Raw genomic sequence first — 18,395 nt, forward strand, 5'->3', positions numbered from 1 at the left:
ATATATATATATATATATTCCTTGACTGATGAAGCCTTCTCTATGGAAGGTGAAACGTTACAGCACAAAAAAATAGAAAAGAAACTGTCCAAATGATCTGACTGAAAATTGTTGGATTGTATACCTGGATTATTGAGCATGGACTTTGTTGGTTTTGAATCATTTAGACATGACTGTTGACGAGGAAGAGGGCCAGTATTGGAGGAGGGGGCGTGCCAAAGAGACCATTTTAGAACCAACATAACTGGTTTGTTCCACTTTGGAGTAAACTGGTGGGGGACGAGTCAGTTTTGTGTTTCCTTGACTGATGAAGCCTTCTGGAAGGAAGGTGAAACGTTTCAGCACAAAAAAAAAAGAAACTGTCTAGATGACCTGACTGAAAATTGTTGGAGTTTCTTTGAGACTATTTCTGACAGTTTGTGCAAAAATTATTTGGCTAGGCAAGTCAATTGTTGCAGCAACTGTCTGGGAGGCTGCTCTCAGACAATCTTGGAGGTGAAGGAAGATGCTGAATGTGGAGGTCCTGGGCTGGTGTGGTTACATGTGGTCTGTGGTTGTGAGTTGTGGATATACTGCCAAATTTTATGAAACAAATTTGGAGATGGTTTATGGTAGAGAAATGAACATTCAATTCATGCTATGATGGACATTCCTGCAGTCAGCATTCCAATTGCACCTTCCCTCAAAACTTGCAACATCTGTGGCATTGTGCTGTGTGATAAAACTGCACATTTTAGAGTGGCCTTTTATTGTGGCCATCCTAAGGCACACTTGTGCAACAAACATGATGTCTTTATATGCAACACCTTTGAGGTGGATGGATAATCACGGCAAATGAGAAGTGCTCACTAACACAGACTTACACAAATTTGTGAACAATAATTGAGAGACAAAGACCCATTAAGTACATAGAAAAAGTCATATATATATATATATATATATATATATATATATATATATATATATATATATATAGTAAGCTTTGAAAACTTTAGTCTTTAAATACAGTACCTTCATTTTGATAAACTTGTCAGTGCATTAAATGCAGGGAACATTTGGTGCTCAAAGTTAATTTTGTGTCTCACTACTTTTTAACAGGAAGCAAGCATATCAAGTGCAACAACGTATCTCCAGTCTCAACTAGAAGGCCTGAGTCATACCTATGCCATAGCCTTAACAGCTTATTGTCTCTCAGTTTGCCTGCCAAATGAAGCAGATCGATTACCTGCATGGAAGAAACTTCAGTCAAGAGCAATAAAAGGCAGGTTTATACTAATCCATTATGTATAGGAAAGCTGAGCAAACTGATCTATTGCCAAATATGTAGACTTTCTTGCTTTTTATAATACTGACATTTATGCAAATTTCAGTTGAGAAAATTTAAAACAAATCTAATCAATAATGTCACAATTTATTTTTACATTGATAGAAAAATAATTAGGTTGCCAAAAAACCCTACTGTTTATCTAAAAAGTTTTTGTGATCTTTTGACCAACTTGCTCATCATCCTTACTGTAGTAAAAACATTATTTTACTGATATTAGTTATTTTATTTTTGTTTTATGTTATCAGATAAGCAGCACTGCTACCTGTGGACTGACAATCCCAGTCAAGTGAATAAAAATCAAGCTGATGCCATCACAGTTGAGACAACAGCCTATGCCCTTCTGACTGCGGTGGAACTTGTGAATTATGACTGGGCAGACCAAATAGCCTGTTGGCTAACCAGCCAAGAAAACTATTTTGGAGGATACAAATCAACACAGGTGACTGCAATGCCAGACAGAGTTGAATAAAAATCCACTGTGCTCTATTATCAGACAAAGCATCCAAATGGAGTTTCCAAATATTTATCAGACAATTTCAAAGTGTTTTTTTGTCCACTCTGTAAAGGACACCGTCATGGCGCTTGAAGCCCTGTCGGAGTATGAACTAAAAAGGCCCAGACCAGTTGGAAATATAAATGCAGAGTTCACTGTTCCAGGAAGGGCTGAATCTGTTACACTTGCACTGCAAAATAAAAAAGAAAAAGTGGAAAGAGACCTAAAGGTATTATAAATACTACACACCTAAAAGGTGTTGTCATTTCAGATATATCTTTAAGCATAACTTTCTTTCATTTGTGTCTGTTGTCTTAGAAATTTACAGGGAACATAATTAATGTTGAGCTGACAGGAAAAGGAGACTTTAAACTGAAAGTGAGTATAACAATCTATTTCATATTTCATTCATAATATCTACATTTGACAGTAAATCTCCCCATTTCTAGACTGTAAAGGCTTACCATGTGCTGGATCCTGTGGATGACTGTACCGAACTTTCTATCAGTGTGACAGTGGAGGGAAAAGTGAAGTACACTGGTGAGTTTTAATAACAAAAAAAGTACAAGCACCAGCGAATCAAACACTTACAGTTGTCTCTACTTTTCCAGCAAAGATAATTGAAAATTATGACTATTATGATTATGATGCCACTGAGGTAAAGAAGGTGCAAGAGGCACCATATGTGATTGAGCATTTAGATGCTCTCACAAGAAGCAGGAGAGATGTTGAAAACAGCATAAATTCAGACAACACTGTTACCTACACTGTCTGTGTCAGGTTAGTGAAGTGCTCCTGTCAAATATTCACAACACTGAGATTTTAAAAAAGATGTCACTGTCACAAATGTACAAATTTCACAACATTTTTGTTGTTCGTCTCTTCAAAGTCTTAACTCAAACACCAATCTGTCAGGAATGGCTATTGCTGACATCTCACTGCTCAGTGGATTTGAGGCTAAACCAGAAGACCTTGACAGGGTTTGCAATTTTCTTAATTCTCTTCATACTACTCACACCTATGTGTCATCTCACCAACTGAATAACCATTACAGAATGTCACCTTTACAATAAGTGCAGTACCGAGATTTTTTTAAAGTTGATATTTAACATAAAATAAATTTTCCTCAATGAATAATGGACCAGTTCTACTACTTGTGGAAGTCCATTTTCTTTAATATTAAATATATGGCTTGTGTAAAAATGCTGTATGATGTAAGCCACATTTACACATCAAAAATGTTTAATTCTAAAGACTTTACAATGTTGGTTTTTCTCAAGATTAACATAGCTGAGATCGATAACACGTCTATCAGAAGAGCATGTTTTTTTGTTTAGAAATTTTATATAAAAATTAATTATTGGAAGGGAAAATAAAATATACATTTCCATAAGCAACTTCAATGATTAAATTTGTGTTTCTTTTCCTAGCTAAATATGCCATCTGAACAATACATTAGTCATTATGAGTTATCCTACGGAAGAGTGGTGCTCTACTTTAATGAGGTGAGGCTGAAGTTACAGAGAAAACTTGAACATAGTTTGAAACTAAAAACTATTTTACTAGTAACTCATTTTTCTTCTTTTCCAGCTCTTAAATCAAAAGGAATGTCTAAGTTTTGATGCTGTACAAAATATACCAATTGGCCTTCTGCAGCCTGCTCCAGCTACAGTCTACGATTACTATGAACCAAGTAAGGTTTTATTTTAAATTTTGGAAAAATTTATCTAAAGGGCATATTTATTTAATTTTGGAATATATTTCATATGCTTTCTTTGCAGAGAGAAAGTGCACTGTGTTCTACTCTGCTCCAAAAAGAAGCAAGATGGTCTCCAAACTGTGTTCAGAGGATGTTTGCCAATGTGCAGAAAGTAGGGCTGTGCAAATAATCAACTTGGTCATTTCAATTTTGTTGCCTCCGAACAATCACAAAAATTGTATTGTGGACAAAAAAAAACTATTGTTAAAATATTTTAGCCACGTAGTGCCTTGCCAGTGTGCCTCAGCCTCATCATCTTGGGTTTCCTCATGAATGAGTTGCAACTCCACACCCACTGCAGCCTGTCTACATATCTGAGACAAGTAGGGGGATAAGGGCAAAGATCCACTGAAAGCATCCACAAATCACAACATTTAACACATTTATACTAGAACTGAAAGCATCAAAAAATATATATATATGATACGGAAAAACATTTTTTACTAAGTTTTGTCTGCACAGATTTGACTGTGAGGGGAAATATGTGATAACACAAATTGTGACAAACAATAAGCTAGATCAAAGCAGAGAAGTAAACTGTTAGTTCTACTTGAACAAACTATTTGATGGAAGTAGAGGGAAAAAGGCATGGTCAACAAAAATAAGAAACAAATAAGATTCATTTGTACTCCTGACATTTATCATCCTCTTTATTAGTGATTCAAATAAGACTATGTCAAGTGAACTCAGATGAAAGATTTTGATAAATTTTTGCCAGCTTTCTTTCCTGATGCAACCTGGGCTTAAACCTGCAGCCTGAGGGTTACAGTACAAGACCGTGGCACTGGCCACTAAGCTACTACAGCCCCAATCATAATCCCTAATTATAATGTATTGATTTGATCACTGTCAATAAACACAAGCTAGCATTAAACTACTGTCAGCAAAGTAGCAGTAAATTGAAATAACTGTGTTGTGTATTGGGCAGTGAATCAGTTGGTAGTAGAGTTGCACTCAGGCCCAAAAGATTCGATCCGACCCAACCCCAGCCCACAGCCATCATCTCTGAACCCCATTCAATCCAAGGAATTAACAGTAATTACAGGTCCGAACCCCCCCAAAAACCCAGACATTTTTAATTAAGCTTTGACTGCATATATCACCGACCATTATTAACAGTTAGCAGATGTGCGCGGCTGAGAAAAAGGGGGCAGAAGATTGGAGCCGTCAAAGTTCATTAAATGCTTCCCCTGCTTCTGCCTGCATTGAGCCCTGCTCTGACATGTCGGATATTTTGTGATCTCACCTGTTTGGGTAGTCAGTCGCGTGCATCCGCTGAGTGCAGCGGATGAATGAACGTCCATTTGGGCTGATGGATTGCTGGAAGTAGTCCATCTGAAGCTTAACTGAACTTTTTACCACTTTCAACCAGCCAGTCAGCGTGCAGTCAAATGGCTGCATGCGGCTGGTGATAGTATGGCAAGCCATGTTGGCGTATAATTGGATAGTCGGCCATGCACATCCCTGACACAATCAAAAGCCTGCACCGACCCGGCCCGTACATTAAGCACATTATTATGGCCCGGTACAGTCCGAATCCAGGTCGGGCGGGGCGGGGCTCCGGGTTTGGATTAGAAATTACAGCTCTAGTTGGTACAGTTGCTGCCTCTCAGCTAGATGGTCACTGGTTCAAATTCCAGGCCGGGACCTTTCTGGGTGGAGTTTGCATTTTCTCTCCGTGCATGTGTGGGTTTTCTCTGGGTACGCCGGTTTCCTCCCACAGATCGAAAACATGCATGTTAGGCTGATTGGTAACTCTAAATTGTTCATAAGTGTGAGTTAGAAAGTGAATAGTTGTTTGTCTCGTTTGTCTCTATGTGTCCCTGTGATGGACTTGCGACCAGTCCAGGGTGTACCCCGCCTCTCGCACAGTGATAGCTGAACATGGGCACCAGTGACCCCCATGACCCGAAAAAGGAAGAAGCGGGTAAAGATAATGGATGGATGGTGTTGTGTATTTGGCTTAAATGATTCCTAAGGGATTTATAGACAAACATTTCTCCTTTTATTCTATTCGACTGCACCCGTCTTCAGGGGTCGCCACACATGCACAAGGATTTGACAATTGTTTTAAGCACCATGCCCTTCCTGACTCAACCACAGACCACCAAGTTACCTAAGTGTGGAGCACTGGGCTGCCATCCAGGGCACCTGGGGGGAGCAGATGGGAGGGTTAATGACCTTGCTCAAGGGCTCAGAGTGGGGGAGGAGATAGATGTGGCTGCTCTACATTTTCCACCCACATTTTGATGCTACAGTCAGCAGGAGGATTCAAACTGATGACCTTCCAATAATGAGTTCACTTCTCTAACCTTTGCACCACCACTCCCCCTTACTAAAGTTTCTCCACTTAAATGGTTTTCCATCAAACCATCCATTATCTTTTACCCGCTTCTTCCATTTTGGGTCACGGGGTTGCCGGTGCCCATGTAAATGGTTTTATGATCAGCTATTTCTTTTTTAAAAGCAGACAAAAAGAACTGAAAAAGTGCTTGTACAAATGTAATTATATTATGTTTTTACCTATACTGGCTCCTGAATAAACATTTGTATAATTCTGGTATGTGTAAATAACCTTAGTTGCAATTTATTTATTTGTTTTAGGGCCCTGTCATGAAATCCGGGATGCAGTCAAATCAAAGGGAAGTAAAAAAATCACACCGGCACGTTTACGTCATGCTTGCGTCGTCCCATTGATGGAATACGGTCAGAACCTTAAACAATACATTGTTGGAAAGTTGTAACATCTTTTGTGATTTTCATATTGTCAAGTTTTTATGGTTAATGGTTTACAGTTTAAAGGTTCAACTACATACTTTGTATTCAGAGGTACTTTTTTTTTGTTTTCCCCCAGTATACATTGTTGAGATTCAGAGTGTTTCTGTTAAGAGCAACTTTGAGCTGTACAAAGCTAACATAACTGAGGTCCTCAAATTTTGTAAGTAAACCCAATTCTACAAAAAAGATGGTTCAGTTACTGAAAATTTTGGAGAACTTTTACTGTAATACCATGGTTATAATTTGTTCATTAGATGGAGATCATCATGTGAATAACAGATCTGTTCGAGTGTTTGCCAGGAGGCTTCACTGCAAAGGGGAGTTAGAACTAGGAAAACAATATCTCATTATGGGCAAAGACGGCTCTACTAAAGACTCTAATGGACAGTAAGTATAATCAAATACATCAATGAAATTACAAATCCAAACTGACTGAATTACTCTCCACTCTCTGTCTTTATAGGATGCAGTATCTGCTGGAATCAAACACCTGGGTTGAAAAAAGGCCACTGGAAGACGATTGCAAAAAATCTGCTAATAGGCAAATTTGTTATAACTTTAATTATTTCATAGCAGAATACAAGAAAAGAGGCTGCACACAGTAAAACAGGCTTACAAATCTGTTAACTTGCACTGCAAATCAGATACAGCTGATTGCTGTTACTTAAGATCAGATGGCAAGGGCTTTTAAAAAGTATATATCTAACTTGGCATTTTCGTAATACATTGTAATAAACCATCCCAATCATCTATCCAGTATATGCTCTATTAAACATACCGGTACAATAGGTGTGTGACAGATTCATCCTAACTCTACATGTTTGTTATTCAGTCATTTCCTAGTTACAAATGAATTTAAATAAACAGAACTTAATTTTGTTGAGTAAAGGATTTTGTATGTTTTTCACTGCTTGTACACACTGAGATACTCAAAATGAAACTTGATAAGAAGTCAACTGAGAAATGTACTTGTGACTGTTTATATTTCTCCCAGAAAAAATACTAATTTTGTTTGGTGATATTTTATCCATCCATCTATTTTACCCGCTTCTTCCATTTTGGGTCACGGGGGTCACCGGTGCCCATGTCCAGCAATCACTGTGCGGGGTACACCCTGGATGGGTCGCAAGTCCATCACAGGGCCACATAGACAAACGAGACAAACAGTCAGGCTAACATGCATGTTTTTGGTCTGTGGGAGGAAACCGGAGTACCCGGAGGAAACCCACGCATGCACGGAGAGAACATGCAAACTCCACCCAGAAAGGCTCCCGGATCGGGATTTGAACCATGGATCTGCGCGCTGAAAGGCAGCAGCTCTATCAGTTGTGTCATCGTGCTGCTGTGATATTTTATCTTCATGCTTAATCTTGTTGATCTTATATCTTTGTATGTTGAACATTGATCATTTACCCAACAATTTTCAGTCAGGTCATCTGGACGGTTTCTTTTTTTTTTGTGCTGAGACGTTTTGCCTTCCATCCAGAAGGCTTCATCAGTCTGAGGAAACACCAAACAAAACTGCTTCTCCCCCAACAGCTTACTCCAAACTGGAAAAAAAAAACTTTTATGTTGGTGCTAAGATGGTCTCTGGGGCACGCCCTCTCCTCCAGTGCCCGCCCTCTCCCTCGTCAACAGTCATGTCAAACTGCTTCAAATCATCAAAGTCCATGCTCAATAATCCAGGTATGAAATTCAACAATATTCAGTCTGGTCATCTGGACGTTTTTTTTTTTTGTTTTTTTTTTGTGCTGAGACGTTTCGCCCTCCATCCAGAAGGCTTCATCAGTCTGGGGAAACACCAAACAAAACTGCTTCTCTGCCAACATCTTACTCCAAAGTGGGGAAAAAAGTGTTATGTTGGTGCTAAGATGTTCTCTGGAGCACACCCTCTCCTCCGGTGACTGCCCTCTCCCTCGTCGTCAGTCATGTCAAACTGCTTCAAAACAAGTCCATGCTCAATAATTCAGGTATAAAATCCATCAATTTTCAGTCAGGTCATCTGGACGGTTTCTGGACAAGTGAGAGGGTGGACACCAGAGGAAAGGACACTTTAGGCACCATTGAAGTGACTCTTAAGCTGGGTTCACATACCTTACACCATGATGTGCAGGTGATGGGGAATGTCAGTGAAGGCATGCTACTTGGTATATAGACTTTGTACAAGTCTATAATGCTGTTCTGAATTTTGATCAGGGCATCTGCAAATTATATGGGAAATATATTTCTCTCCTCAGAAAAACCCAGTTGGCTCCCTTGAACTGTACAGCACATGTAACAGAATGTACAGTGGTGCCACCACATTGTGAGATAAACTGTGAAGTGTCATTAACCCCTCCACTGGTAACTGTGGTCATCCCTGATGACTATGATTGCTGCCTTGAGCCTTACCAGTTGGACCTGGATGGCATTTATGTGGCATGTAATTTAACCACAGCTAGAAATGGCTTTGCTCTTGTCCGTCTTCTGAATCCAACCAATGGTCCCGATACTTTACAACCTGGGATGCAAATAGGCCAGTTTTCTCCTGTCTTTCAAGAGGACATTGTTCAGGACTGTACCCCATTTAAGCCAACCCCTATATGTACGGTTAACATAGACCAAACACACATAATGACAAGGACCAGTCAGGATCAGCACAACAACACCAAGACCAAGAGTGGTTCAAAAAGTTTTATTGTCTTTAAACTAGCTCTGGTGAAGGGCTGGGTCTTGGGCTGGGTCCAATCTGTCAAGACAGAAGCGTTAGTGAACTCAGCTTGGAGGAGGAAGTGCAGAGAGGTACTGAGTTTTTCCACTAACCTTCTGTCTTGATGGTGTGACAGGTGCTATTGTCGCGCTGAAGCCAGTGACGTCACTCCCGCAGTGTGAACAGCTGCTGTGGAGCAGATAGAAGCTGTTGAGATCCAGTAATGGGGCGATCCAGGTCTGTAATCCATGAGTTGTAGCAGGGGTCATTCACAGGGTAACAGAGAGCAGAAGACTGAACCAAATATGTGATCCAAAGTCGTCGTGGTTGGGGGTGGTTCAGAACCAGTAGATAGAGAAGCATACAAAATCCAAAAAGGGGCAGGTGAAGAGAGGGGTCAAAGAACAGGCTGAGTTCATGGCAAGGCAAGAGACAGGATACTGAATGCTGGACTTCTACTACTAAGAAAGGTTAAAGAATCTGGCACTGACTGAGGGAAGACAGGGAGCTTAAGAAGTGTGTGGAACAGGTGAAACGCACAAGCTTAATTGCAGAGTGAGGCGTGGAGCAGAGTGAATCAGGATGATTGACAGGAGCTGGAAGAGTTTGGCAGGAAAATCAAAACAAGAAAACACAGCCAGGGCAGGAAAAGGGGGCAAAAACATGACACATAACCACTAACTCAAGTCAATTTGATCAACAGCTCCAAGTCCCATTTGATCTGTCTGGGTAACACTTGTCTCCTTTGGAGCAGTCTCAACTTAATGAGCTTTTGCTAAAGAACAGGGACATTTTTAGTAAAAGCCCCAATGATTTTGTACGAACAGGCATTGGCAAGCACAAAATTGACACCAACACTGCACTCCCTGTACGTAAACGAGCCTACCGCACCTCAACACAAACGCAGATCATTGAATCGCAGGTGAATGAGATGTTGGACAAGGCACTCATTGAGGTCAGTCTTAGCCCATGGGCTGCCCCTGTGGTCATGGTGAGAAAGAAGGATGATTCATGGCAGTTTTGTGCATACTATAGCGGATTAAATGTAGTCACCACTAAAGATACTCATCCTTTGCCACGTACGGATGACACACTGGATGCCCTCAGGGGCTCTTCAGTTTTCAGCACCATGGACCTTTCATCAGGTTACTGGCAAGTGCAGCTTGATGAAAAAGACAACATGAAAACAACATTCACCATGGAGCCCTCTACCAGTTTAACATAATGTTGATGGGACTGGTAAATGTTCCACCTACTTTTCAAGATCTGATGCAGTTGGTCTTACAAGGTTTGTCATGGAAAACCTGCCTCATTTACCATGACGTTATAATTGCAGTGTTTCCCCTACCATTACAGGCGGGGTGCCCCACCCCGTCAAAGGAACTGAGCACCCCGCCTACCAAACTGAACTTGCCTCTCCCACCCCCACCCGGCACTGACATATCACTAAGCTAGTGGCACAAAATACAGGCTCTCTAGCTAAAAAGCCAAAGGCAGCACTCACATTGCCTCTTCCCTCATGTTGAACGCCCCCTGCCCCCGCTCAAAAACAGTTAGTACAAGCTACACTCAGACATGCCTCCATCCCCCCATCAGCAAAAATCATGGATGAGATGAGCACCCCACCATGGCAAGCAAACTAGGGGAAACATTGAATTGTATACAATACCAACTTTTCTTTTCATTTAGAACACCTAAGGGAAGTATTTGACCGCTTCAGGGCAGCCTATCTGAAACTCAAACCCTCGAAAGTGGCTTTTCTTGGCCATGATGTATCTGCTGGAGGCCTTAGGCCAGACCCCAAAAATATTGAAAAAGTAAAACAGTGGCCCACCCCAAACAGCCTCACAGAAGTGAAAGTATTTTTGGGTTTGTGCTCATATGGTTTATCTATCAATATGCGAAGCTGTCTGAGCCACTTCATGCACTCACACAAAAAGGGAAACTATTTTGATGCATTGCGACATGCTCTAAGCAGTGGTCCCATTCTCTCGTATCCAGACTTTTCACGTGAGTTTCTGCTTCTAACCAATGCTTCAAAAGTGTGGCCATTGGTTGTGTACTATCACAGATAAATGATACAAATTGGGAAAATGTCATTGCCTACAGTAGTCATGTCCTCACAAAAAGAGAACATGTTGGTTCACCTATGACAGAGTTATGGGCTATAGTCTTGTCTATTAGGCAGTTGCGCCAATATTTAACTGGACACCATTTTCAGATCATCACTGACCACAAACCTCTTCTCAGTCTGAGAAAAATGGTTCTGGACTGTGACCCAACTGAATGTAAAGCCAGGTGGGCCCTTGAAATATATCCATATGACTGGATTGTTGAACACAGACAGGGACACAAACATGCAAATGCTGATTCAATGTCACGTCGCCCATCACAAGCAGTTGACTGTCCCACCAACTTAAATCCTTCAAACTCCTCTCTTGTTGTTCCAACAGGGGCTGCAAACCTGTGGATGTTACTGCATCGGTCCAGCAGGTGGCTCATGGTCAAATGATTGACCTCTCGTTCCTGAACAGAGACACTGAGTACCTTAGAGAGGCCCAGAACAGCGACCCCGTGTTAAAATCTGTTCTGGAATGGGTGCTCACAAATAACAGGCCTCACGTTGCAAAGATAAAGAAGTGCTCCCCTGAGCACAGACACTTTTGGATGGAGTTCCCAAAGCTAGTTGTTAGTGACTTTCTTCTCTGCCGGCAGATTTGGCATCCACCCGGTGATCATGGTACACAGACTGTTATCCCAAGTGATCTGCAAAAGGAAATGTTCATGGCACTACATGGTCATTCTCTTGCTGGACATGATGATGCAGTAAAGACTTCAAAATGTGCTCAGGTCAAATGCTACTGGCCATACATGTCTCGAGATAAAACTGAATGGTGTTTGCAATGTGTGGTGTGTGAGTAACAGCAGCCGTCAACGCCCCATCAGTAGGTCCCTTTATGTAGTTGTCAAAGCCGTTTGAAAAAAATACCCATGGATTTCACAGAATTGCCTCTCACTGCTCATGGAAACAGATACATGCTTGTTGTACTAGACTATTTCACATTTCCTTTTGCACTTCCTGACCAGAGAGCCATTACTGAAGCAAAGTGTTTGTTTGAGGACCACATTTGTCGCCGTGGTGTTTTACACAGTCTACACATAGACCAGGGACGCCAATTTGACTCAGACCTTATTAAATGTCTATGTTCAAGCATGGGTGTACACAAAACAAGGACATCTCCATTTCATGCAATATCAGATGGAATGGGCTAACAGATCAATAAAAGATCAGTTAGCCAAGTACCTTTACTCAAAAGAGGGTGAGTGGGATGAACACATGAAACAGGTTGTGTTTGCATACAACATGTGTTCATTCCACTACAAATTTCACCCCATTCTTTTTGGTTAATGGTAGGGAGGTCAACTTATCTTCTCCTCAGTGTTCCCAGTAACAATAGGCAAACACCCACATGTGTGCCTAGTGGCTATGCTACTACTGTACCAAACAAACTATGCTATGCATTTGACACTGCAGCTACTACATTGCAGCTGCAGCTTCAAAACAAAAACACTATTATGACCAGAAAGTGAGACATGAAGCTTTTGATCAAATGATGCGTCCTGAATAGAGCTGGTCTCAACCTCAGTGAGCAGCCCGTTACCTTCAAATGAAGGACTGTCCACCTCCGTCAGAATAGCTGTGTTCGCCTGGAGGAAATGCTCTCATGCTTTGAAGTGCCGAAACCAGACCAGAACAGAACTGAGTCAAAGACGACTTCAGCCTCTGCGGTCAGTTCTTGCCGTTGTTCGCTGGAGGGAACCTCTCGTGCTACGAAGAGCTGGACTGGAGCAGAGCCGGGCCAAGGACGACTTGAGCCTCTCCGGTCAGTCTTGTCGTTGTTTGCTGGGGGTGGCCTCTCATGCTGTGGGGTGTGGAGGGAGCAGAGTGAAGCACAGGGGATTGGAGTGAAGCACAGAGGAACAGCGCTGTGGAGCAGAGCCGAGGAAGCTGCTTGAGAGAAGACTGGAGTCTACATATGAGTTTCTGCTGGTTTCTGTCCAAACTCACCTGATTAATAATTTTAATCCATGCAGCTCTACAGGTTCAGAATGGATCAGCTGAATGTTTTGTTCAAGGAGCACGCTGTTGTCATCTGTTGATCTGAACTAAGTTAGGACCATGCCTTGCTATTTGCCGTGGATTATCAGCCTTTACCTGTTGGTACTGGACCCAGCATCTGTTCATCATGACAGCAGCTTGAGGGTTTCATCTTCACAGGGTTGCCCCCCTCTGTCTATTTCAAACTCCAGTTGGATCACAATGTCGGACCCGTTGGCCCATTTGAACTATAAAGCTGTCTGGTCTGTGACTTTTCTGCATCAATCCCAAAATCTCCATCATTTTCAAATTTTTGACTATCTGGGGTCATTGAACCTTGTTAACAAATCTGGACCTTCCTCTCCCAGCAATATTCATTGTTTCTGGGTTCTGGGTAATCATGTCTTTTTTAACTTTTCTCATGGTTCGATTATGGGGGGCTAATTGTCACACTATTAACTCCTGTAATTACACATCTGTCACAAAAATTACAAGAAAATATCTGATAATAATGTTGTTACTACTCTCAGGGACTCAGCCCAACCCTGGACGCACCACTCATTACAGCACACCCAATGACTTTAAAAACATGTCAGGCACCCCGTTCGCCACCTAGAGAGGTATAGACTTGACTTATGAAGGTTTTTTTTGCCTGGTGGCTTGTTCAGTAGGGCATTTGAAGTTGCATTGTGGGTTTTTTTTTTTGGTTTTTTTTTTTACTTCGCCCCACTGAGAATGGTTCATTGTTCTACTAACATATAGTACAATTCTGGTTTATGAATATGGCTGTTTGTTTTCTTGTTGTACTAAATCCCCCAGTATACTTCCACGTACGTCCGTTCACGCGTAGGTACGCGTGTACTGTATGCATAGGGTTCAGACTTGATACTCGAGCGTACACCCTGAGCAGCTGCAGAGCAGCTTCACAGACAAAGGGCGTTTACCTTCGGGACAAATTGAGGTCGCCAATTGGTTATTTGCTGACACACCTACTGGATTGATTGACAGGTCGGGAAAAAAAAAAGCGCTGGCAGCCTCAGCGGTGTTCTGTGTTTATGTGTTGTTAATAAAAAGATCTAAAAAAATTTTTTTTTTAAAACAGGGAGCGCTGGCTCTGCAGCCCACACATCAGACCAGCCTACCAGGAAATCTCTAGACCCTCCCGCAGCCACGCTGGATCTGAGTTTAATTCGCTCATGACAAATTCTTTAATTTCTCACCATTTCAGTCATGGCATCAACGGAGGAGGAAGAGATCACTTGCCTCTAGGCAAAAAAACAAAAAAAAAGGCCAGATAAGGGCTGAAGAAGGGGAATTTAATACATTGGTGTCACATACAAAACAGTCCGTCGCTGGGCAGTTTATTGTGCGACACCGCGTACGCGCACGTAAAAATTGAGCTTTGCACAGACATGCCCTGGGGGGTACGCTCGGACCTCCGTGTACGTACGTGCGTACCTCCGCGTATGGACGTACACGGGAGTATACTGGAGGCTTAAGTCAGCTCATTTTGTTTTGCTCTGGTTGAAGCGGGGACACTTATTTTATTGTAAGGGGGAAGTGGTATAATAGTATAAAGTTTATTTATTTTAAAAACACAAAACAATCCCATAACTATATAAAAAAATACAAGAGATTTAAAATGAAAGGCAGCAGAAAGAAGAAAAAATCTTATTATATCTGCCTCTTTTTCAAACAATTAGTTCAATCATAATAATCTTCAAGTAAGTAGGAAGTAGGAAGTAGGAAGTAGTGTAAGAATGAAAATTGGAGTAAAAAAAATATATAATATTTGGAAATATTTTATTTTGAAAGGCAGATGTTATGGGAAGGAGGCCGGATGAGGGGAAAGACAAAAAAATAGAGTTAAGAAATAAATGTTTGACATTGAGAAAGAGCTCAATCTATCTGTGGATTACTCTATAAAGGACAATTACAGTATCTGGACACCAATGAGACTTACACTAATAAAAAATTTTCAACAACAAAAAAAAAGTTTCTAAAACCAGTTGGTCTTTAAGGACCAGAATTGATAGTCAACACGCATTACGGAGTTTTATTATTTTTGTTTATCTTAAAAAGCTATTGTTGGGTAAATATTCTTTCATCATTTGCTTACTCAAATAAGCCACTCTGAGGACATGAGAAGATTTTTTAACCAGTCTTTTACTTGCAAGCGTAGACGGTCACAAAAAGGCTTTCACGGATGTACAAAAGTTACATACTTACAGCCTCGTCAGTGAGAATCAGTGAGAATCAGTGAAAATCTGTGCCGGACAAAGAGGCAGGAAGTGTTTTTATAATCCTTATTAGACAGAGGCAGGTCAAGATGACCTCGGCTTCACATCTTACATACTTGGAGCCGTCCTTGGAGTTAATCAGCTGCGCCTGCAGGCTCCTCTCTCAGAGGAAAAACAACTCTCTAACTCACACACATTATTTTAACATTAGTTTGTGACAAACAGCCATAACCTTTACCTAAATTCCCTTGACAGCTATAGTCAGATTGTTTCTAGATAAAAGTTCCACCATGTCGAAAAATAAAAAATCCGGTGTCAAGTATAATGTTAAGGTCAATGTCAACTGTATTTATACATTTAAAAACAACAATGTTGACCAAAGTGCTTCACAAACAGGAAACAGCAAAAGATAAAGTATTTCAGTCCAATGCATCCTTTTGACATTGCATGTATTTACACTTGGGTTATTTTATACAACAGAGGCACTTTAAACTCAGAATGTACAGTATTTTCCATTGCAAGAGAAACACTGTTTAAAGTAGCAGTTCTATCAAGGATTAAAAATTTTCAAACATGTTTTACAGTCTTAACAGGAGTTTACAGTGGTTTAGCCTTTTTTTTGTGATGTACATGAAACAAAAAATTAGAATAAATAAAAAGCAGCGATCTAGAATACAAAGCTGTCATATTGATGTTAAAAGTGACAAACATCTGATAACCTCTAAATTTTAACACTAGTGTATTTACAAAAACTGAAAACATAGCATTAACATCTTAACAGCAATTTTATGAGGTATACATTGTGTGTTATGAGTAAAACTAAAACTGTAAAATGTAGTGGTGTAACGGTACACGTGGGTGTATTGAAACGTTTCGGTACAGCATGTTCGGTCCATGTGCGTACTGTTTCGGTTATTTTTTCACTCATTAAATTTTATTAACGAGAGATTATGCGCTGCGGAACTAAAGTTCCTAAGCGTGTTTCAGCACGGCGCTATTTATTGTTGCATAGTCTTGTAGCATGCGTAGCATTAGCAGCCTAGCATCTCGTTGTGGTCTCTTGTTTGGGAACATTATGGCTTTCTTGTTAAAAGACAAGTGCAAATCCAAAGCTGTGTCGACGTTGTTTCACAAAGATTGTATCTGCCGCAAGCAACACGTCTAACTTGTTAACACACTTGAAACGACATCATCTGTACGTGAACATCTTTTCTATATAATAGTAGCTTGGTTGGTGCAAACACCGATAACAGCAGCATTTAAACAACCTTTACCAGGTAATTCAGATAGGTCCAAAGCAATAATACCAGCTATAGGAGTTTTCAAAACGATGGATCTACGTCCATATTCTGTTGTTGATGGGCCGGCTTTAAAGTTATTGAGACCCTCTACCTATGACATCCCATCACATCAACACTTCAGCCAAAAAGTTGTACCAGCGCTTTATGAAAAAGCTAAAACTGATATTGTCAACAAGCCCCCAAGCCCTGCCCTGATGATGATGAGCGAGAGATTCAACCATCTCATAACAGAAATGATGGCCGTTCAAGAAGAGGTATTATTTTATTATTATTATTATCTAATAATTTTTTTAATTTAAAATTATAATTTTATTAACTCAATTTGTTTTACCTCTTTGTGTTATTTGCAGTCTGAGGATGTCACTGAGTTCCTCTTTAGGGAAATCATCCACCAGATCACCTCCAGCTAAGGAGTCTGTGATGACTGAACTCTTTTGTGATCTTTTCCAGGGACAGGAAGTAGCAAGTCCCTTCTGGAGCAGGTCCAAGAAGAAGTTTGTGAGTACAGAACTTCAGGGTGCCCTTCCCTTGAGGCTGACTCTCTTCTTTGATGGAAAGACAATGAGGACAAATATAGCCACATTGCAAAATTAGCAAAGTGCTACTTCTGTATCCCTGCTACTGTTGCTAGAGAGGATTTTCTCCACCGCTGGAGATATTCACTGCAACTTGTCACGATCGGGTGGAGGTTGAGACCCAAATGCAAATAGACACCAATGGTGTCACAAAAAGGTTTTTAATTTATAAAAGTTAATAAACATAAAGTGCTGACAGGGCAGTGATACTACTCACGGCTCGAGGAATATACAGAATACCAGAATGCTAGGAGCCGACCGTGAAGGTGCAGGCATGACACTTAATACTCCCCTGCCTAAGATGTAAGAGAGATCAGTATATAAAAGGTGAGTCACTAATTAAACCAAACACGTAACACCTGGAGAGTCATTAACTATGTGCACAGAACAGGGCTGGTGCAGATCCCTACAGTATCCCCCTCTCTTCTAAACGGCTCCTGACGTTCTAAAATACCTCCCCCCAACTTGGGTGGGGGGAAAAAACTAAAGGTCTGAGGGCACCAAAACAAACAATCTAGGAGCAGCCCTGAATACATGCATAACAGAAGTTCAGGTGGGCGGCCTGGAAACCATCCATCACTGGGGCAGAACCCAGGCGGGCGGCCTGGAAACCGTCCATCGCCAGGGCAGAGTTCCGCAGCAGAAGTGCAGGCCGAAGAGACGGCAGACAGTATTGAGACTGCAGCAGTCAGTGCAGGAATCACAGGAGCGGCAGATGCGATGACCAAAGGAGGAGCGCCGGCAGCTGACGCGGTGACCACAAGAGGAGCGGCAGCGATGGCTGATGCAGGAACCGGAGGAGGAGCAGCAGCGAGGGCTGACGCAGGAACCACAGGAGGAGTAGCATCAGCTTATGCGGTGACCCCAGGAGTGGCAGCAGGAACCAGCAGAGGAGTAGCAGCGGAGGAGTAGCAGCGGAGGAGTAGCAGCGGAGGAGTAGCAGCGGAGGAGTAGCAGCGGAGGAGAAGCAGCAGCTGACGCAGTGACCAGAGGAGTGGCAACAGCAGCACATTCAGGAACCAGAGGAGGAGTAGCAGCGGCTGACGCGGTGACCTCAGGAGTGGCAGCAGCGGCAGATGTAGGAACCGGAGGAGTAGCAGCGGCTGACGTGGTGACCTCAGGAGCGGCAGCGGC

The 18,395-nt window shown here is 41.6% G+C and overlaps 1 protein-coding gene across 1 annotated transcript in view; it reads left to right on the forward strand.

Moving 5' to 3' along the window:
* LOC119410121 (complement C4-like) overlaps positions 1–6,962 on the forward strand; it is a 24,976-nt gene extending 18,014 nt beyond the window's left edge. The window contains exons 28-41 of the mRNA XM_037677029.1: positions 1,099–1,261; positions 1,573–1,766; positions 1,894–2,049; positions 2,139–2,198; positions 2,270–2,360; positions 2,432–2,600; positions 2,710–2,800; positions 3,251–3,325; positions 3,411–3,513; positions 3,602–3,691; positions 6,184–6,285; positions 6,434–6,517; positions 6,612–6,744; positions 6,821–6,962. Coding sequence (XP_037532957.1) covers positions 1,099–1,261; positions 1,573–1,766; positions 1,894–2,049; positions 2,139–2,198; positions 2,270–2,360; positions 2,432–2,600; positions 2,710–2,800; positions 3,251–3,325; positions 3,411–3,513; positions 3,602–3,691; positions 6,184–6,285; positions 6,434–6,517; positions 6,612–6,744; positions 6,821–6,962 — 1,653 coding nt within the window. The remainder of the gene's footprint in view (positions 1–1,098; positions 1,262–1,572; positions 1,767–1,893; positions 2,050–2,138; positions 2,199–2,269; positions 2,361–2,431; positions 2,601–2,709; positions 2,801–3,250; positions 3,326–3,410; positions 3,514–3,601; positions 3,692–6,183; positions 6,286–6,433; positions 6,518–6,611; positions 6,745–6,820) is intronic.
* The last annotated feature ends 11,433 nt before the right edge of the window (positions 6,963–18,395 follow it).

The sequence above is a fragment of the Nematolebias whitei genome, chromosome 5, assembly GCF_014905685.2.
Source record: "Nematolebias whitei isolate Nwh7 chromosome 5, NemWhi1, whole genome shotgun sequence".
In the NCBI taxonomy this organism is placed as follows: Eukaryota; Metazoa; Chordata; class Actinopteri; order Cyprinodontiformes; family Rivulidae; genus Nematolebias; species Nematolebias whitei.